The 20260-nt window shown below is 49.5% G+C and overlaps 10 protein-coding genes across 10 annotated transcripts; 4 read left to right on the top strand and 6 right to left on the bottom strand.

Moving 5' to 3' along the window:
• Positions 1–706: 706 nt before the first annotated feature.
• FPRO_05736 (uncharacterized protein) lies at positions 707–1531 on the bottom strand (the record flags this gene model as incomplete). Its single annotated transcript, XM_031229427.1, has 1 exon — positions 707–1531. The coding sequence occupies one exon, from the start codon at positions 1529–1531 to the stop codon at positions 707–709; it is 825 nt and encodes a 274-aa protein (XP_031079665.1).
• A 348-nt stretch (positions 1532–1879) lies between these two features.
• On the bottom strand, positions 1880–4273 carry FPRO_05737 (uncharacterized protein; the record flags this gene model as incomplete). Its single annotated transcript, XM_031229426.1, has 4 exons — positions 1880–1972; positions 2028–4072; positions 4121–4207; positions 4252–4273. 4 exons carry the CDS (start codon positions 4271–4273, stop codon positions 1880–1882), a joined length of 2247 nt encoding a protein of 748 aa, XP_031079664.1.
• A 168-nt stretch (positions 4274–4441) lies between these two features.
• FPRO_05738 (uncharacterized protein) lies at positions 4442–5260 on the top strand (the record flags this gene model as incomplete). The annotated part of the gene is made up of 2 exons (XM_031229425.1): positions 4442–4587; positions 4636–5260. 2 exons carry the CDS (start codon positions 4442–4444, stop codon positions 5258–5260), a joined length of 771 nt encoding a protein of 256 aa, XP_031079663.1.
• A 69-nt stretch (positions 5261–5329) lies between these two features.
• On the bottom strand, positions 5330–7598 carry FPRO_05739 (uncharacterized protein; the record flags this gene model as incomplete). The annotated part of the gene is made up of 2 exons (XM_031229424.1): positions 5330–7249; positions 7293–7598. 2 exons carry the CDS (start codon positions 7596–7598, stop codon positions 5330–5332), a joined length of 2226 nt encoding a protein of 741 aa, XP_031079662.1.
• A 251-nt stretch (positions 7599–7849) lies between these two features.
• On the bottom strand, positions 7850–8533 carry FPRO_05740 (uncharacterized protein; the record flags this gene model as incomplete). Its single annotated transcript, XM_031229423.1, has 1 exon — positions 7850–8533. The coding sequence occupies one exon, from the start codon at positions 8531–8533 to the stop codon at positions 7850–7852; it is 684 nt and encodes a 227-aa protein (XP_031079661.1).
• An 893-nt stretch (positions 8534–9426) lies between these two features.
• FPRO_05741 (uncharacterized protein) lies at positions 9427–10554 on the bottom strand (the record flags this gene model as incomplete). The annotated part of the gene is made up of 1 exon (XM_031229422.1): positions 9427–10554. One exon carries the CDS (start codon positions 10552–10554, stop codon positions 9427–9429), a length of 1128 nt encoding a protein of 375 aa, XP_031079660.1.
• A 944-nt stretch (positions 10555–11498) lies between these two features.
• FPRO_05742 (uncharacterized protein) lies at positions 11499–12106 on the top strand (the record flags this gene model as incomplete). Its single annotated transcript, XM_031229421.1, has 2 exons — positions 11499–11576; positions 11624–12106. The coding sequence occupies 2 exons, from the start codon at positions 11499–11501 to the stop codon at positions 12104–12106; spliced, it is 561 nt and encodes a 186-aa protein (XP_031079659.1).
• A 2246-nt stretch (positions 12107–14352) lies between these two features.
• On the bottom strand, positions 14353–15411 carry FPRO_05743 (uncharacterized protein; the record flags this gene model as incomplete). Its single annotated transcript, XM_031229420.1, has 1 exon — positions 14353–15411. One exon carries the CDS (start codon positions 15409–15411, stop codon positions 14353–14355), a length of 1059 nt encoding a protein of 352 aa, XP_031079658.1.
• Positions 15412–16060: 649 nt separating this feature from the next.
• On the top strand, positions 16061–16923 carry FPRO_05744 (uncharacterized protein; the record flags this gene model as incomplete). Its single annotated transcript, XM_031229419.1, has 2 exons — positions 16061–16129; positions 16183–16923. 2 exons carry the CDS (start codon positions 16061–16063, stop codon positions 16921–16923), a joined length of 810 nt encoding a protein of 269 aa, XP_031079657.1.
• A 2065-nt stretch (positions 16924–18988) lies between these two features.
• FPRO_05745 (uncharacterized protein) lies at positions 18989–20066 on the top strand (the record flags this gene model as incomplete). The annotated part of the gene is made up of 2 exons (XM_031229418.1): positions 18989–19082; positions 19261–20066. The coding sequence occupies 2 exons, from the start codon at positions 18989–18991 to the stop codon at positions 20064–20066; spliced, it is 900 nt and encodes a 299-aa protein (XP_031079656.1).
• Between the last annotated feature and the right edge of the window lie 194 nt (positions 20067–20260).

Here is a 20260-nt window from a genome sequence, read left to right as displayed (position 1 = left end):
GTGGCTCAATGTCTTAGATGGCGGCGCCAGCGAACAGGTAGTGGGTGTTTCCAGGCTGACTATTTGATCTCTCCCGTCGATCTCACCCATGGCGATACCCTCTAAAGGGGCCGCTTGTGTTTGACTGGCTTATGCATTCAGCCCAAGACATTTGAGGAGCTCAACAAGAGACCATCGTCGAACCAAGATGGAGCTTTCACCGTGCCAACTCCACTAGGTCATCCTTGCAGCTGGGGGTGCGCCTCTCACCAACCAAAATTCGCTGATCGTCATCAATTACCGATAGCTGTGAAGTGCGTTTTCCACCATCTCATTTTGGGAGACATACAGATTGCCTGCGTCGAGCTGAGAACCCTCTTTGGGAGATTTGGGTGATGATCTATTAGATGTGGCTGCCCGAGAGATTTTTTGCTGTCGATCGACATCCCTGGTTCTTCTTGGTCAGAGTCTGAGCGCATGCCAATCGGAGAATGAATTGCTCCAGCGCGGAAGCTATCAGCCGCCCACTATCAAGGGCCGTCCCTAGGATGGCCTGGACGGATGTGCACAAACATGCCCGAGAATTAGTGAATTGATAATGATTTGGAAGCTGAGACACTAACAAGCCATCGACGTTGGTGGCAGTCCAAGTCTGAGCAATCAGCAATAATCCGCTGTGCGAAGATCAATTGCTCTGTTCATTCTTCAAAGAATACTCGCAGTGAGCCTACAGCTTACTGTCCTTCCATATAGCATTCCTCTTCTCGACAAAACTCAAGACACCCTCCTTCATATTATCACCACCTTCCATACCCTTATAAATCCCCCCATCAATCCTGTTCGTGCTCTCCCTCGGCCCCTCAGCTTCCCACCCTCCCAAAAGACCCTCGCGCGACACAATAATAGAGTCGGGCGAATTACCTGACATCTCAACAGCCCACTTCAGCGCCTCTTGAACAACATCCTCCAGCTTGACAACCTTGTTCACAATGCCCCAGTCAAAAAACTGCTGTGCGCTGTACATGCGCCCCAAGAGCGCTACTTCTGATGCCCGTTGTCGTCCTACCGTTCTGATAAGACGGGGTAGGGCACCTGCGATGGCGACGACGCCGCGCTTCACCTCTGGAAGACCAAACTTGGCGGTTTCGCTGGCGATGACCATATCGACGTTGATTGCCATCTCCATTCCACCGCCGAGACAAAGACCATTGACAGCTGCAATGATGGGCTTCTTTCCATGGCGATTACTCAAGCCTCCGAAGCCGTTCTCTGCCCACCTCTCAACGTCTTTCACGTTTCCCTCTGAATTCTTGACGTTCCACTCTTTGAGATCTGCGCCAGCGCAGAATGCACGTCCGGTGCCCGTCAAGATGGCGCAGCGCAGTGAGGGCTCGTTGTCGTACCATCTCCAAAGACGGTCGAGATCAATGCTCATCTGGCGCTGGAGGGCGTTGAGATGTTCAGGCCGGTTGAGAGTGACGAGAACGACGTGAGGATGGGGAAATGAGACGCTGGTGTGAGGCACCTTTGGGGGATTGAGTGACTTTGACATGATGATTATTCTTACTGTGATTGTCGTGATTTACTGATGTTGAGACAGTCTGAACGATTGATAATCTGGAGCTTGACCTCTTATTTACATCACTACCACGGATACAAGCTCCAGGGCCACGGTAAGCTCAGTGTGGGGAACCTCGGCACCTCGGAAGCTCCCCCAACAATGGCAACGCGCCGACGATCCCCCTCATTAACACCGGAGACAGAGACAGAGACATTGGTAAGAGTAAGTGACTGTAGACTCAATTGTATATTCCCACAGCTCTCAAAACGCCCTCACCTAGTTTCATTGGTATTGCAACCCATCGAATTATAATAATAGTACATTTTAAGCATCTCCTCATCACGCCGGTAGTCCACGCTTCTCGCTCTCAGTGAAAAAGATCACCATACGCCAGAGCTTCTTGACAAGATCCTCTGCCTCATCATCGAGTGCCTGTGAAACGTCAGTTAGTAATTTAATCACAAGACATAAGCTGGGGGAAACGTACTCCTTCTAGCTCTTCTGCTAGAGCGGCTGCTGTACCGTGGGCGCGAAGATGTTCCTCCACTGCCTCGACGAGCATCTCCTCTTGTACACCGAGATACTCTACAATCTTCTTCTCCACGAATGGTCGGAGCTTATCCTTCACCACTGCATCATCCATAAACTCCCACTTGACAGGCCATCCCCACAGGCCATCCTTGTCCGATGGGATCTCCTGGGCCAGGGATCGGACAGCCTGTGAGATTTCCTCCTCTGTCATATGCGCCGTAGCAGAAGATGGCTCGAACTGGATAGGCACCAGTTGTCGCTTTGTAGACGTATCTGTTTCCTCGTCGTCCAGAAGACCCTCCACCTCTGCGATTGTGCGCCGTTGTGGTGCTGCCCTGGATGCCTGAGCCTTCTGAGCTGCGGCTCCGAGGGATAGCTTGAACGGCTGTGGTGCAGCGGCGGGTGCTTGTCGCTGGTCCATCTCTTCAGCTTGCTTGTCGAGGAACGAGTCGGCCATACCGCGTGCACGCTCCATCTCAGCCTTTTCACGACGCTGTTCATCGTGCTCTGCCCTTCTGTCTGCTTCATCTCGTGCCTCCTCATCTGCACGGTCAGCAGCTCTCTTGCGAGCCCAGCCGCTGTGATCGCGGTAGTAAGGGTGTGTCTTGCGACTTGCTTCTTTCTCATCATCCCATGCCTTTTCCCGCTCAAGCTGCTCCTGCTTTCGTTGTTCGAATGACTCTGCATCTTGACGCTCGCGCTCGCGCTCTCGATCTATTGCTGCTTGCCTTGATCGTTCTCTGTTGCTCCATTTGCGCTCGGCTTCAAGGTATGCTTTCTCGTCTTCATCATCCTTCTTGGACTTGTATCGTCGGTACAGTTCTCCATCGCTGGCATCTGTGTCGTCATCTTCTTGGTGAATAGAAAGGTCTGTGTTTGAAATACCTCCATTCACAAAAGCAACTCGCTGTCCATTCTGTCCCTTAGGCCCTGATGGCGCATTTGCTATGCTGCCTCTTGGACCAAGAGGAATGTTGTTGGTAGCTGGTGGTGAATCGAGTCGAGAGTGTCGAGCTGGACCATTCCGTCGTCGCTCCATCTCCTCCATCTCTTCTTCCTTTCTCAATCGCTCCAGATCTCGTTGGTTGCTGCGTTCTCGGAAAGCAGCGATTTCCTGTGCCACAACTTCCCTCATCTCAGCTGGAATATCTGCGAGTTCGTCCTCTTGAGCTAAGGGGATATTCACAACTTCAACATTCTCGCCAGACTCGGTGTTGCCCATTGTGACATCCTCATTTGTTGTGTTGGTTTTGGGGTAGAACAAATCGTGAACAACGTCCTTGAGCGCTGACTTGGCCGCCTCGAGCTTCTCCGACCCGATAGCACCGTCTTGACTCTCTTCGTAGGACTCCAGGTACTTGAGAGAACTCTCATCGACCATAACTTTGAGCTTCGTCTTGTCGATACCCTCGTACGCATCGTCTTTGGGCGCATCCGCGGCTACTGGCTGTCGCTTGACGGGGACTTCGACTTGTTGCTCGTGGAGAAGTTTGACTGCAGTACTCAGCGACCAAGGGTCCTCAAAAAGAGCGAAACCAAACTTAACGCCTTTGTGGTCTTCTGTGACACTAGCTTCAGAATCCCACTTTCGCAGCTTCCCACAAGCACCCAGAAGCCGTAGGATTCCCTCATCGCCGCCCAAGCCTTCGGGAATCTCGTTTATGAAGATCGTTCGGAGCTTCTCCTCGTTCGTCGGGGGAACAAGTACCTGTGTTACTTCCCTGGCGCCTCGGTCTCGATCACCTCCTCGGTCCATACCTAAGCCAGGTCGTCCACCGCTGGGCATAGGCATATCACGACCGCCCGCTGTGGGGGTACCGGGTTTACCCTGCTGTGATGTGCCGAGTCGGATCACGGGGGCGTTGAAGTTGATGTTGGGCATGTTGGCAGGCGCTTGGAAGTTGGGTGGGAGGCCGCTTGGACGATTAGCTTGCTGGGCGCTAGACTGCTGGACACCTGGAGGTGCCATTCCCGGAGCAGAAGACATGCCTGGAGGAGGTCCTAGAAACATGTTAGAAGGGTAGTGAGGGTATTGCAGAATCTGCGCACCTAGACCAGGTGGAGGAGCCATTCCTGGAGGGGCATTGTTTGATCCGGGATATCCCCCATACGCAGGAGGCGCGCCGTAAGGATTATCTACTCAAGTTAGCTCTGTTGATACTGATTCAAGGGAAACATACTGCCATAAGGATTATACGCCATAGTGGCGCCGTCGCGTGCAAGCGCGGAGAATCGGGGATGAGGATGGTCGCGTAAGACTTTTGAGTAAACTATTCACGTCAAGATAACGATGGAATTGTTTTTGGATGTCGTTTCGCGATTCTTTATGCAGGCGCAAACCGTGTTGAGGCATCCAGGCACGAGGCTGAAATGTTTCAATGTGGGGCCGGTTTTCGGTCCACAATCCCGCCTTCTTTCGCACCTACATTTTTCCGAACATCGCGACTTTTCTGCTTCGCCTGTTCTGGGACAGCTATTGACGACGGCCATTGGCGGTTTAGCTATATCGACAAGATGTAAGTCAATTGGCATTGTACTTTTGAATTGGATGCTGACAAATTTAGGGCCGCTTCATTCAGAATTGGCAGCTCAATGCTGTCGAGAGTAGCTACACCTTCAACATGTCTCGCCAAGAGGACATTCACAACCTCACTCGCCTTCCGAGCAGGCCCCAAGATTCCTACAGATGATGAGGCACCTCCAGCCGTCGCTCCTCTAGTTCGATCGAACCCTCTCGTTGGCAATATTCCTCCTTCACCACCTCCCGCCGGCTCTGTCACCGAATCTCCCACCGAATCAAAGCCCAGCCACGCCTATGATGCTTCGAAACCCGTCAGTCTGGACATTGCATCCATCATTGCCAACAAATCCAGCGCATACGGCGCTGACATTGACTCGGATCCAATTGCTCGACCTCAAATCCGCGCCAAGGCCGTCACTGGTCGTACAGTCTTCATCAAGGACCGAGTGACCAAGACCACCGGTCCCACGCCAATGGTCGCTCTTCGAGTTCTCAACAGAATCATCCGAGAGGACCAAGTCAAGAACAAATTCCACAGCCAAAAGTTCCACGAGCGAAAAGGCCTTAAGAAGAAGAGACTAAGGAGTCAGCGATGGCGATCACGATTCAAGCATGGTTTCAAGGCGACTGTTAGCAGAGTTATGGAGCTTAAGAAGCAGGGCTGGTAGAGTGTAAAAGCGCGGTGTACATTATATGAGAGCATGTAAACTATGATTAAGGAGAATTCATTATCGTGACTACATATATTCGTCGTCATCCCAATCCTTGGTCGGACTTGGCAGAGGGCTGGCTTTGATCTTGGGTCGAGATCTGAAGACTGCCTCCATATCCTCTTGAGCCATGAGCTCATCGGTGATAATGGTCATGTCTTCCTCTTCCACCTTGGGAAAGTAACTTCCCTCCTTCTTAGGGGGTGCTTTCGTCTTTCGCAGAGAGCGTCGCCTGTCCAATTGGGCCTTTTGTCTCGCCTTGTCGAAACCAGCCATGCTCTTCCGGGTCCGAGCAATGAGATCAAATTCCTCGTCAACTGATGTTTGACTGGGATCCTCTGCAGAAACAGGTTCTGAGGATGTTGGTGGGGGTATATCAATGTCTTCATTATCGGGGTCGAATGCTCCACGTGCCATGGTCAGGCGAGTTCGTTCAGCGAGTGAAAGAGTATGTCGAGGTTTGGGTCGTCGTTTGACGGGAGAAGGAGACGCCATATCCATTGATTCGAGGATCTGGTCTGCCATTTCTTGGGTGGGGGAAGGCCGCGCCGGCATCAATTCTGGAGATTCTTGTAGTGGCAGAGGCGACGGAGGAGGAGACGGTTGAGGCGATATATGAGGTGACAGCTGAGGTGAGACATCGTACTCGGGTCGTGGAGAAGCCGCAACAGGTTCATCTTCAGGTTCGGGCGAGCTAGTCCGTTCAACCGATGACGCACGAAGAATACGAGCTTCGTCCTCAGATGGCTTGCGCAAGTTTCTGGCGCGCGAAGAGACTGAAGCAAAAGAGTCATCCGTATGAGCCAGCTTAGGGCGCACCGGAAGCCTTCTCGACTTGTCGAGCTTCGACTTGAAAGACTGAATCGGAGTTTCAGCAAACCCATCCTCATCTTCGAGTTCGCTGATAGACTCTTCCTCTTCCTCCTGTGGTTCCGGGGCCGGAGCGTTGATGGCCGGTGTATTCTGAGAAGAAGGGCGCTGTAAAAAGTCAAGAGCCGAAGACTTTTGAGGCTTTGTGCTCTGCAACTCCTGGCTGAGATTGGACACAAGATCCTCGTACTCGCTGAGGAGCTTCGGTTTGCCGAAAGTCGCCTTCTTAGGGCTGGCACTTCCAAGATGAAGTGCCTCGTGAGCACCAAAGCCAAAATCGATGCCGTTCTCTTTCTCCTTTTGCTTGACCTTGGATGGGGATGGTTTGGGTTGATCAGCGGACAGTCTGTTGCGGAAGGTTTGCCACTTTTGAAGTCGTTCCCTCTGTACACGTACTCGAATGTCGAGCTGTTCCAGAAGACCTGTTGAGTGCTCTTCAAGTTCTCCAAGACGGCCTTGCTGGACTCTTCTCCACACGCGATCAAAGGGCATACCCAGAAGTCCATCCTTCTTAACGCTGGCGTCTCCGTAGAGTAGCGTCTCCATCCATCGCTCATTGCCAGACCAGTTGTTTCGAAGTGTCCGCCACATTTCCCGTCTAGCATCTTCAGAGATCGTCTTGCCTCCCTCGAGGGCATCAAGTGCTTCTTTTCTCCTAGCAATGCCCTTCTCCTTGACATTTAAAAGATCGGCAAAGTCGCGGAACCTTGAGCTTGCGGCTACCTTGCTGTTGAGGATGCGGCTGATCGCAACTTTGTGCGCCAAAACCATAGTGTTGAGATCTGTGTTGTCGCTCTTGTACCCGCGGTCCTCGAGCGCAAGTCCGAGCGCAAGTGCTGTATGTTCACCGCTTGTTGCGACCTCTTGAGCAATAACATGTTTGAGAACAGCAGATGAAAATGCTGCGAGAACCTCCTCGAGTCGTTCGCCTCGACATTCGTCTAGCATTGTCTTTCGTACAATAGCATCTCGTCCGAGGACGCCATTCTTCTTTGCTTGCTCAAGAGCTCGTAGTAGGGCGGCTCGTAGGTTGACTGATTGCGTTTGGTCAAGAGGAGGGAAGAACGGTTTTAGTTTCTACAAATGTCAGTCTGATCTTACACTTGGTTTGCTGTCTTACCTTTTTTGTTTCATCGGGATCCCATAGCGCAAAGAGCTGGAAGAGCGCCCATTCAACGCAGTGAACTCTCTTCTTCAGGCCCTGCGCACTAGAACCACCGCTCGCAAATGTTTGGGCCTTGATACCAGGCCAATCCTCGAGTTGATCGAGGTCCAAAAGATTCAGGTTGGTCAAAAAAATCGACAGCGCCGGAGGTCCATGGTGAACATGAGGATTTGGCGCCGCCGCTGGTGCTTGCTGAGTAGATTTGTTGGTGAAGCCGGCCACTAAGCGGGCAGACCGCGTGCGAGGCTGAACTGCAGCCATGGTGGCATGTTGAAAGAGAGTGTTTCGAGAGTGAAAGTGCCGTTTATGTAGTTTTTTCGGCAGATATGCTGATACCACCTTGAAAAGGCGGAGTGTAAATAAGGTAAGGCTGATGATAGAGTAAACAAATCGGAAGACGGCAGAGTTGGTGGAGGTGGAGGTGGAGGGGCTCAACGGCAACGGAACCCCTGTCCTGACGGTTTGTGGGGCCGGCGCTACCCTGCACCGAGCGACGACCTCACCCGTGAAGTTCACTGTGGTAAACCCAACGGGTCAAACCTTTTGAAGATGACCTGGAAATGAGGAGTGGCTTCCATTCTGGCCATCAGGACCTGCTTACATCCTACTCCATGGAGTGGACATTCTGGACCAATACGGACTTCAGTGAGCCCTAAAGTTCCCTTGTCGCAAACCTCTTGGAAACAGTACCATTTCCCGACCTTGGCTTGGAAGACAAAATCCAACAAGTGGTCGACATGTTTTTTGTTCCCAGAAGCGATCAGTGGTTGGAACTGCTCCATAACTTGAGCATGAGTTATGATCGGTATTGTGATCCTGTACTTATGTTTCTCGACCATCTCGATGACGTTTTGTTGCCAAGTTTCTTCTGTCGCTGTTTGAGCAGGAGCCAGCTGCAACGATGCTATCTCTGCTTTTGCTTGCTCGAACGCATTCTCGAGGCTTCGATATTCTGCCAGTCCACCAACCACCGTACCGAAAGACGGAATGAAAGTCTTTTTAAATGACTCCATGCACTCATCCACTCTATCGAGTTTCTCTGCCAGGGCTTTTGTCTTCTTCTTAAAGGCTTCATGCTCCTCCTCAAGGCTCTTCCTCAAGGCATGGTTTTCATCCTCCGGCGCACCGTCATCGTCGACTCTTCGACGTTTGCCGGTGTGCTTGAAGCCCTCACCGAGCTCTTGTGTGGAGGACATGACTGTGTCGTCAGTGATACTGAAAGTCTGTGTTGTTACTCCGATGGCGATAGGCGGGGGGGAAAATGATGTGAGAAGTTGATGAGTGGTAAAAAGAATGATGATCAAGTTTTGTGTGTGAATCAGAGATTGGCGAGCTAATGGAAGGCTGAGTTGACTGCCGCCTACCGAAGCTATGACACCGTTGACAGCTGCCAGTTGCATTCACTGTCAGTGAAGCAGAGACACGCCAACAAGCCCAACCTCTATAGAGTTAAGATACGCTTTTTCCGTGAAAGTTCTGCACCTGGTATTGGCACAAATCTCTGCTTTGGCATGGACTTTGTAAGGGTCAACGTGAAGTGAACCGTGTCGCATCAGTACTTATCGCTCAGCTACCCAAGGCCACCTTGGGCCGATGATGCATATTTGCTACAAGTAAGTTCCTTTATCGTCATCTTAACCCGAATGATCGATGCGCTATAACAAGTCTGATTTAGAGTTGCTCGTCTCTGAGCTTCAACCCCTGAGCTGGATCATCTAGATGTTCCATTCTTGTCTATCAGGGGCTAGAAGTTTTTGCCACCTCTGTCACGAAATCTTCACCTTCACAACATGACATCACTCTAGAATTTCATTTTAACGTGTATGGAGCGTCCCTTGTATTGCCTTCCCTACTGATTTACCTTGAGAATTCCTTGTTCCATCATATCCCCACCTGCGTACCTGGCCCTCGAGAAAACAAACAAGAACTTCCAATAAATATTGACAAAAGGAATATGATAGACGTAGCTGCGATTAAACTTACCTTTTTTATTTTTGCTTTCAGCTTCCTATCTCTTCGCGAAAAGCCGGGTCTGATGGAGGTTAGTAAAATAACCAACAGTACCACAAACCTCTTAACTTCACACCCATCAGACGAAAGTGTATCTAACCTCGGCCGAATCAAGTTGAGCCTCGTTGAAGTAGGGGCCATCATCATCCTCACCCTCTTCCGCCTGCGTAACAACCACAACTTCATCAGGATCGGAGTCATCCTCACTCTCTTCCTGCTGCACAACGAACACAATTTGACCAAGGTAGGAGTCATCCCCAGCCCCAAAGCCCTCGTCCGCATGGGCAAACCCAGGCACGTACTCTGCATATCCGTAGGGAAAGTGACTCACTGGTTCTTCCTCCTCGTGAATGGTCGGGAGTCTTCGAGGCATCTCCCCGATCTCAACATCATCACCCTGAAAAGGATAGTCCTCGAGCGAATATTCGTGATCATGGGGAGCGTTAGTGGAGTTGAAGTAGAGGTCAGAGCAACAACCACAGTCCATGACATGTTCCATGTCCATCTCATCCTCAGATGGTGTATCGTTACCATCATCAATCTCAGGACAAGGCTCCTCGAGCTGAACATCGTCAGACTCGTCCTCTTCAATTTGACCCTGCTCATAATCGTCAAAATCACGCTTTCGAAGTCCCCAGTAGGTGTCTTCCATGCCAGAAAGCCTTCGAGGGGCATCTCCATACGCGTTAGAGACATTATCGTCCTCTGATGAGCCACCAGTGTCGGAACTCTCTTTACTCGACTCCTCAAAACAAGACTCCGAGACGTCAGCCTCATTGCCATCCTCACGCCAACAGCCGCTGAAACCCTCAAAGTCCTCGGCAGGGAGAAACGGATACTCAAAGGTGAACTCATGAAACGAGCCCGGCCACTTCACATCGGCCTCACCCATCTCAATATCGCGGTTACCAACAAACCTGTATCCAGGAAGGTAGCCGTTAAATTCAGACAGTGTCTTCGAATCTCGTCGAGCAGGGACAGGTGAAAGACGGCCATACACAAAGTTCTCGTCTAAGCCCCCCTCCTCAACATCGCAGACACCATTATTCTCAACACCTTGCGTTCGGTTCATTTTGATGTCTCGATTCTCGGAAAAGCGTGTGCCCGAATAATAGTGATCCCACTCCACAGGGGATGTTACAGCCCGGGTCGTGGGAGATCCGGGGGTGGCTTTAGGAAAGGAGACTGTGATAGTAGGTACAGCCATCCTGGAAAGAGAATTCGAAGATGATAAAATGTCTAAAAGTCGGAAGTGCTTTTTTTTAGTGATACTGAAGCGCTTCTTGTTTGAGGAGAGGGTAGTGCTGTTGACTGAGGGTGTCGAATTGTGCGGATATGGGAGTGGCTCTGATCTGGGCTCGCTGGGAGATTTATATACATAAAGAAACGGGTGTTCATCCGACCACAACTTCTGAACATAGAATGCTGTTCATAAACCTCTTGGGAAACAATTGGAAGAAAAGAAGTGACAATGGTCACGTAAACCTGGAAGATACTGGTAGTAATGTTCAGCCTCTGGGCTGATTGTCACGCTGAACATTGCTGCTGTTCAATCTGGGGCCACGATCATACCCAGATGGCCTAGTGACTGGCTAAAACGGTGTCGATATTGAAGCTATCGGTCCGGGTGTGACATTTTGAGTCTCGGTTATGAGAGCTTGAGTCGTCATATCACCTAGAGCATTACGTTTTGACAAGGTAGTAAGAATGAGACGGTCAACCTTGGCTTATCTGGTGCCGCTCGCTCTATTCCATAGTATGAGTATGTACATGAAAGAATAAAACTTCTGACCTTAATAATTGGTCTTACTGTGATCTAAAGACCTGCCAAGTTTATGCGAAGCTTGCCTCAGGCTGTCCACGACTTAGGTAAACAGGTTACCTTCCAAATTATTTGAGATCGAAGTGGGATGGAAGGGGTGATCATGAGACAACTGACCCATCGGCCATCACCCATTCCATCGCACCTCCGCCGCTCCGCCCATCTATATCCATCGCACCTCGTTTATAATCTCGGCACTTCCATTCTAAATTCCCCATTCTCCGTTCTTCAGACTTCAGACTTCAGAATTCAGACTTTGCTCTTCACAACTCATCGACATCAATACATCAACATCACATCCTTCTACAACATCACACCCCACCACCATCATGCCATCAGATTCAGAAAACTCAGGTTCAGAGATCTCAGGTTCAGGGATCTCAGATTCTTGGCACAAGTTCGACGACGTAAGTTTGGAAGATATTTTCCTGAGTAGCGAACTGACTATTTCCAGCTCGCGGACCGTTACGACCTTCTGTCATTGTCTTGGGACGACCTGGGCGAGCCGCCTAAGGAACCTGAAAGTCCGACAGCAGGAACAGAGGGAAAGCAAGAATCACATGGGACCGACACTGAGGAACAACACGCCATGCCTTCCGAAGAGGCACAAGCCCAGGGCTTCTCCGATGATATAACCCAGATCCGAGCATGTGCAGTCTTTATTCAGTGCAGATGCATGCCGCATCCACCATCGGAACCATCGAAATATTATCTTCTTCGTGTTCACCCAGATTTGAATCATTCTGTGGACTTGTTCAACGCATTCCCCAGCTTGCATGACACAGACTCTGTTGAAGAAAAAGTCCGCTTTCGTCTTGATATACAACATACATTGCGATCTGTTGCCGTCAATCCATCTTACGATTCGAAACACTTTTACTGTTCTCGGGCTGTTGGTGAAGGGGTCCATGGTACTTTGGCTGCCCGCAATTCGTAGGATGCTGCGATGCAACTTCGATGCCATAGTCACCCAGTCGATAACCCAACTGATCCTTGCTTTTGCAACTGGCTCACCCAGAGGTTCAGGTCCATGCCAACTGAGGATTTTCATTCTGGAATCCGTTTAGATACGGAATTCTGCAGTGGTTGCGATCCCGTTTCGGTTAAATATGAACCCCTCAACTGGCTTCTGGACTGAATTTCAATGGGAGTTATCTCAATGCAATGGAATTGTTAGATTCCTAAGGTAAATAAGGGATACCTTCAAAGAATCCATGATGCGGGACCTTAAATAATAAAGAATAGAAGGCTCCTATTCTTAGCAAAAATCTCAACTCCTTGACCAACGTCCAGATTGTCTCCCTCACTGTCCTTCCCTTTCTCGAGTGACTCCCCTTTTAACTGGAAAGAGATCCAGACATTTCCCAAGAGTCTGGCCTTCAGGCTCGGGCAGGCTTCTTGTCGACTGCTTCCAATTTGGCCTTCAAGACTTCCACCTCCCTTTCAAGAAGTATGGCCGAATCTCTCCAATGCTTCATCATAAAGGTCTTCGAATTGATAAACTCCTTGAGTTTTTTTATTTCATCGATCATTTCTTGTAAAATCTCTGGGCGTGGGCTCTTCAAGCTTTCCTCAAGATCAGAATCATCACTGGATTCTTCTACATAGTTGTCTGTATCGGCTGTTGCTGAGCTGAAATCCTCGTCAAGGTTGGTCGGCTCATCGTTTCTGGACCGCAAGTCTCTCTCTGGTGTCGCATTTTGGGCTCGAACTCATTTGGTAGTTGTGATAGACTGCATCTTCTCAGACTAGAAACAGTCCCCTCGAGGTTGCCACGGTGCTCCATCTGTTGATTGCTGCACTTGCGGATCTTGCGTGGCGTATCGTCCTTAGAGTCGCCAGACAAGCGTCGCTTGGGCATTTTTATGTGTAGTAAATCGGGAAATGGTGAGTGTCTTTAAGTGAGGAGGGCCTAGTGTGTCGGTTCGTGGTACGTGTCTATGGAAGTAAGTTGCTCAGTTTCTGTGGGAAGATAGGATCGGTATTTATACATGGAGGATTCAATTCACTATCTGGAGGATCAATTCACTCACATATCTTCTTTCATGCACGTCACCTTGGTTTGTGACTATGGGCCTTTCATGGAAATGTAACGCCCATGTCTTTGAGAGCGGAAAGTAGCAGTAGCGGTGCATTGAAAGACTTGTAGCGCCCTTACCATATAATTATTTCCGTGAACCCGCAGCTGGAGGCAGAGAAGAATATTCATGAAAGGGGATATGGCGGAGAGATCGTCGGCAACCATTTCCCATGTTCGACCAGATCATTCGTGGTCGGCCGCCAACAGGTTATATTTCTTTGATCTGACTATGTGCTTGTGGTAAAGCATATCACACGGGGTTATGTGGATGAAGATATCCGATGGTGCTGTGCCATACGGGCATGTAGTCTCTCCTGAGATTGTTGCCAAGGCTGGCCCTGTGTTGACCATCGGCCTGAAGGACGATAGCGATAACATGATGGAACATCACCGCAGGGTCTTTGGCATCCGTAAGACGTCTGGAACGGATCCTCCCGTCGTTTCTCTTTGATTTCTGTTGTGCGGATGAGAGACACGCTTCACGAGAGGGACTACATGCGAACCTATGATGATGGTGGAGTCCCGGTCATGCAGATTGAAACTGCAACACAGACCCCAACAATCCATTCCGTCTCTGCAAAGGGAGGCCATTCCTACCTGCTGGTCTTTGCTATGGGACCAGAGGGTGGAAACAAGCCTGGTGAATTCCTACCTGGAACCAACTAAGCGAAAACTGACCCTAAGCGATGAACATGCTTAGGAAAATCTAGCCTGAGCTTAGGTTACTCTTTGCTAAGTTTATTTTAACACCCTATACTAAGGTCTGGTGTTTTACTGCTTCCTGAGGCACGTCAACCTGTTGACATGGTTCATGCCCGGTAGAAGGCAACACTCTTTCTTTTAGGTAATTTATGTCTGTTATTTGTATGAGGACTACCGTAAGAGCACAAGTAATTCTACATACCCATAAGTACATCATTGGCTCGTCTTTTTGGTCGGGAGCATCGCCAAAGAAACAAATATCTGTGTGGACGGTACATCGGCCAATGGGAATGAACAACTCTCGTCAACCTCTTTCTTCTCTGAACCATAGCGGCCATGGATTGGAGGTGTCTAGATGTCAAAGCCAGACCGGGTGCAAACGACAAGTCCCGCTATCGCTGCTACCCGCTGCGTCTCTGTTCCCCAGGAGGCCCCTTAAGCTGGGTGTTGACGTTGACCTCGCCCGTGTCCTGTGAGCGGCTCACCGTAAAATGGATGGTCAGGTTGGCCTCTTCGTCAGTGGAGTGACCCTCAATTTTATCAATCTCCTTGAATTGAAACAAGACGGATCTCAGAGTATTACCTAAGTCTCTCCTCAGTAAATCCCAAGACCCCCGAGACCCAGCCGACGGATCCTGGTCTATGTTGGCTTGAGATCTTGTTCTTTTCCTGCCCCCTTTCTTCTCCTTTCCTTCCTCTTCACCATTGACGCTGTTGTAGCTTGTATGCCATGTCTGGTTGGGCCCGTAGAGCTGGGATGAGGGGTGTCGGGGCTCGTTTCCGGATCCCAGTGGCACCTGAGAGGAAATTCCGTGCGGGGCTGGCTGATTCAAACCATGCTGTCCGTTAGGGGCATTCTGGGGGGGATAATGACCATGTGGATAGTTTGCCCTAGATGGTCGGGGATTTTGAGGCACGGTACTGCCAGGAGCCTGAATTGGAGGCGGATTTGGAGGAGGTAGAAACCCATGCTGAGCAGTCGGCAGGTAGTCTGTGGTATTGCTACGAGCTAGAGGCGGCTGCAGATATGAAGGTATAGGCCCATGATGAGCAGTAGGCAGGTAGCCTGTGGCATTATAAGAAGATTGAGACGGAGGAGCTAGAGGCCCACGCTGAGCAGTAGACGGGTAGCCTGTGGTATTACCAGGAGCCTGAGAGGGATGCGAAGACGGAGGATGTTGCAAATGTCCACCGCCGTGCTGACCGCCCGACTGATAACCAAACTGATCTCTACGATCATTGCTTCTAGCAAGCTCGCCTCTGTCGCCATGATGGAGGTCGTTTTTCGACTCTTGGTGCTTCAAATCTTGGTACCCTGACTCTTGGTGCTTCAACTCTTGTTGTTCCGATTCTTGGTGTTCCGACTCTTGGTGCTTCAACTCTTGTTGTTCCGATTCTTGGTGCTCCGACTCTTGGTGCTCTGACTCTTCACCACCTTCGGTAGACTGTCTCGATGTCATTTCTGAGTGCTTCTGCTAATATCGCGAGAAAGTGGTAATGCTTGGTGTCAATATAGAGAGATGATGAAGTGATATGTTGGGTTGAAAGGAAATGCCGAAGGGTAGCCCCGTCTGCTGGCAAACAGACTCTCGTCTGATATGGATTGTTGCTGACATTGGGAGGAGCTGGCATTTGGAAAGCCACTTCCAGCAGGTACAGTGGAGGGCAAGAAAAATTGGCAAGGACCATTGGACAAAGCTCAAGTTGGCAATAGACCGCGGAGGTCTGTGTAGGAACTGATATTTGTGTAAAGGGTAGGTATCGCCCATGCTCTTATCCACATCTGCCAGGGCCTGCAGCATATTTTCATCGACAAGCGATAATATGGCCTATTTGGGATCTGATTGAACATAGGTACTGTCTGTTGCAGCGCTTGCCAACTGTGGTTGTGCTTGAAGGTAGATTAGTTAGCACCTAGAAATGTGTGTGAGCTGTCAGTCGCTGCCACTTCCACTACCTTCCATCTTTGCCAGACACTCAACCACGATCAGCGCTCAGCCCCTGCCGCACAAAATTAGTCTAATATTTCCCCTTCCAACACCTCCTCGACATATCATCGCTCATCGGCATTCAGGAACTTCCCCCTTCCACATCAGTTAAGAAGGAAAGATGACGTCGCAGCCAGCTACTCCTAGCGCCATCGCAGTCTCCAGAGAGGATGTGAACGGCGACACAGTTGTCAGTATATGAGCACGCCAGTCAGACTAGGTTATTAACCAATATTCATACAGAATCACCTTCGCCAGCGCTTGCATGAGGCCGAACACACCATTACCGGGCTTAAAGCGACGCAAGATTTCGTTGTGGCCCAGAATGCGGAGCTCAAGAAAGAAAACAACCAGTTGCGGGAAAACATGGCCGTACTTCGATGCCAAAACTCACGGGCTGGTAACTCTAGCAATGAAACCATTCCAGTCGGCAGCATAACAATGAGCCCAGACGACTTGAAGAAACTCCAGGGCATTCTCAAGGAAGTGAAACGGCACGGCAGCGAGCTTCATCAAAAAGCAGGAGAACTTCGCGACTCTGTGCTTCTCAAACAAGAGGATTTCAGTCGAAAGCGACGACGCACAGATTCAGACACCGACAAAAATGAAGAAGAAAACCCTGCAATGCAATTTGTCAAATCGTGCAAACAGTACAATACCCGGACAACCCGCTGCACTGTTGCCTTTCAGGGCGCAATCAAACCCTTCATCGAAGACTTGAGTCGTGCATATGAACCAAAGTCATCATTGCCTCACGAAAAGATAAGGAGAAATCTAGCAGATTTTGCTTACTTCAGAAACAAACCTGGGTGGCATTGTCTTCGAGAGGTCTGTGAGAAAGGCAAGCTCTCGACTGAGGCTAAATCCTTTTCCGTTTGCACACTGCATGGCTCCGATTGCGAGTTTCTTATCTGGAAGCAGCAGAGCCATCCGGGTAACATCAGTTTTACAGCATTTGGAGATTTCGAAAACTCTGCTAAGTAACAAAATGGCCCAGTTCGCTCAGGGCCGCATCGGGCAAAAGGACATTAATTCGGGTGCGACAATCATTGGGGCAACGGAGACAGCAAGGCATCTCGAGATATGATAAGAGAGTTTCAAACGATCTTTTAGTAAAATTAAATGCCATTCAAATTGATTTCAACATTTAAATTATTGAATTATTCTCCTTGCAGCCTATGGCTGTACTTAGGGAAGCACTTTTCCACGGTCTGTTGAGAGAGTCTCCAAACGTCAACGCTGTACATAACATTCAGAAGATGTCCATATTTATAAAAATTTACACCTGAAAACCGTGTTGTGACGATGTTGCTATCAGTATGGTTCCATAATTCCAGCTCACTTGTGCTTCTCGTCTTTTGCACCGTGAGGGTCCGTTTCAGCCATCGACCTTGTCCAAAAGCTTGAGGACAATGGACTCACATGAAGTCTCAGTGGGCGGGGTTTTTCTTAAGGAAACAAACAGTGGATTTTGGCACTTCTAAATTGATCTCAGAAGAGTCTCTTTGGTGATGGATCTTCTCAGGCTTTTGTTCACCCTTGAGAGGACTGAACCAGGTCACAACAAGGCATAAGCAAAGCTCAGATTTTCCAAAACATCGTCTACGACCTTGAACTCTTATGTTTTATTCAAAGTCGAATGCTATTCGCTGTGCAATAAATCGCTGTGAATAATTCCAAGTCTCTCCAGCCCCTCCTGAAGTTTGTCTTGCTTTATGCCCAACAAAATCCATTTGCATAGGCCCAGGGAGCTCATCTCTTTTTGCTTTGTCTAAGCCAGACCAAGTGTTCCCAAGATTTATTTATCGATCTTTGTTCGGCAGCCTGGGCTTCGAAGTCCTGAGTTGTTCCTGTGTTCTCTATGGCTGAGGCTAGGTTTTTGAGATCGTCCCAGAAATTGTTGGTTGCTCAGCTCGGGCGAATTGTTTCACAACCCATTCTAAGTTGTGAGCTAGAAGTGTTATTTACCGCTGAGACCTGTGGCTGAGAGCTTAATCCGGCCGAGAGAAGATAGTTTCACAACCCATCGATTCAGATTGTCGCTCTGTGCCGGGGTTTATCCTCCAGTGATCTCTGTTTCGAAGAGTGGTCGCTTAGTTGAATGTCGTTATTCTCTAGAGATGGTGGCTCAATTGTTGTGGTATCTTCATCTTCAATGACGGAAATTCTATCTTCATCATCGGTATGATAGTCATTGGTAGGATAGTCACCATTTGGATCCCATCGTTTTGGGTCCCATGGAAATAACCCCCTTTGGCATTGGTCAGCTGCTTGTTCCAAGAGGTGAAGATGACTGTTGTACCTTAACATAAGGAGTGCTTCTTCAATAGCGTCCTTCATCAAATAGTGGCCATCTGTGTTGAATTAGCAGAAGGCCCAGACGGCTTATCTCATATTATTACGTTTGTTGCTCGCCATGGCAATGTGGCGCCTTCGTCTTCATGATCTTGGATCTTTGTGGGATCGAGACATTGTTGAATCTGGAGTTATGGTGGGCTTTTCGTGGGCAAGAGGAGCTTTTCTAGGTTCTGGTCGAGTGACTCCGGTATATAGTGATTTATAAATAATGAGTTAGATGATAAAAGGGGTTCAAAGAGATGAGTTCACGAAAGGGATGTTACCATGGTTGATTGTAAGATAGATGGAATCAAAGCCTAAGGTACCTAGGTACCTAGGTTACATTGCGTTGAGGGCCAAAAGCTGGCTCTTGGCTTGGGGAATTCCAATGGAAGGTCCTTTGCAGCCGTTCGCAGCTAGATACAGGCAGCTTACACTCTCGCAGAGTCACCATACAGTCTTTAGCTCCCCGCCTTAGCCCAACAGATTCTTCCCTATTCCCCCTCTTCTTTTAGAATTTACTTCCTCCACGGCAACTTGGAAGGTTATTCCTTCAAATGCGGATCGCGGTACCAAACCCTCCATCCTCGTCATCGCGCTCCAACTTCAACCGGCGTTTTCTGCAACTTGCAACTGCCACCACTGTGCTGGCACTCATATGCCACTTCCACTCCACACAACCACACGAAGCAACTTTTCTGCAATACTCACCATGTCTTCGTACTCTCACAGCAGAGAAGAGGGTCACGATCCAAGAGGTGATGGATCACAATACTCCAGCTACGGTGACGGCAACGTAGCTCATCGTAAGTGTTTACCAGCTTGGCACTTACCATGGTTGCTCACTATCACACACAGATTGGGGCTCACAGGACACTTCTGAAAGGGGTGATGAAACTCACTCTCGCTTTTACGCCGACGATAGAAGTCACGCATAGGAGCAGGATTCTCGTCAAATTGAAACCTTGATGGCCGAAAACGCAGACCTTCGACGAGACCTCCACCGTACACAGAGGACCAGCCTCCAACTTCTTGACGCTCAAGAGGAATCGGCCGAGCGCATCCGTGAACTCGAAGACAACAACTACGTCCTGGAGGAAGAAGTCGCAAATATGCGTGCCCAACTTGCGTTTGCCACCGGGAACATCATTAATGTAATCCAAGACAAGGTGGATGCCGCCACATTCGCAGGCTCCACTGTACGCGCTCTTAAGCAACAAATCACTGAACAAACCGAAACCATCGAGAATTTGAAGATCCAGAAGAGGAAGGCAGTCACAGAGCTCAGTCAATTTCAACGCCAGAAAAAAAAGAAAACGTCCCCCTCCAGCAAAACAAAGTCAGAGAAGATGAAGTCTGGGAACCAAAGCGCATCTTCCGATGCCAACACAGCGCTTACCACCTCTCTGATCACTTCCCCTGACCAGGCCCGATCTTTTGCACCATCAGCCCAAGAACATGCACTATTTTTGGTTGAAAAAGTTATGCGCGATCGCGTGATTCGTGATGTGCACCTATCTCGTAGAGTCAAAGGCTTGTTACAAGAGGCTCTTTCGAACGCCGACTTGGGAAGAAATGTGTATGGTTTCATCCATCGAGGCAAGATCGGTTGTTACTATTGTTTCCACGAAGTTTGCGAGAAGGGGCCTGATGCCTCTGTGGAGCTGCACTTGGCTGATCCGAGATGCCAGCTCGGAAGTGACAAATGCAACTTCCTGGTCAAGGCGGTGGGCATTGGTGCTCACAGAAAGATTCAGGTCTACAATCCTGCTATGGGCACTTCTGCTTGAAGCACCAATAATACCTTGCCAAATTGAAGGTAGCGCGGCTATTTCAGTCGTCATTTTCTTTCGCGTTTTATAATGGGTTATGGGCTCTTGGTGGACGCCGATGGAATACATGGAAGCCTCAGGTCAGGGGACAAATGCATTTTGTCTTCCAAGCCCGCATATATGCTATATGCAAGAGGGAATGTATTGGAATG

Source organism: Fusarium proliferatum (assembly GCF_900067095.1).
Source record: "Fusarium proliferatum ET1 genome assembly, contig: FPRO_scaffold003, whole genome shotgun sequence".
In the NCBI taxonomy this organism is placed as follows: Eukaryota; Fungi; Ascomycota; class Sordariomycetes; order Hypocreales; family Nectriaceae; genus Fusarium; species Fusarium proliferatum.
The sequence above is the reverse complement of the archived record's forward strand: the minus strand, read 5'-3'. Positions and strand labels throughout refer to the sequence as shown.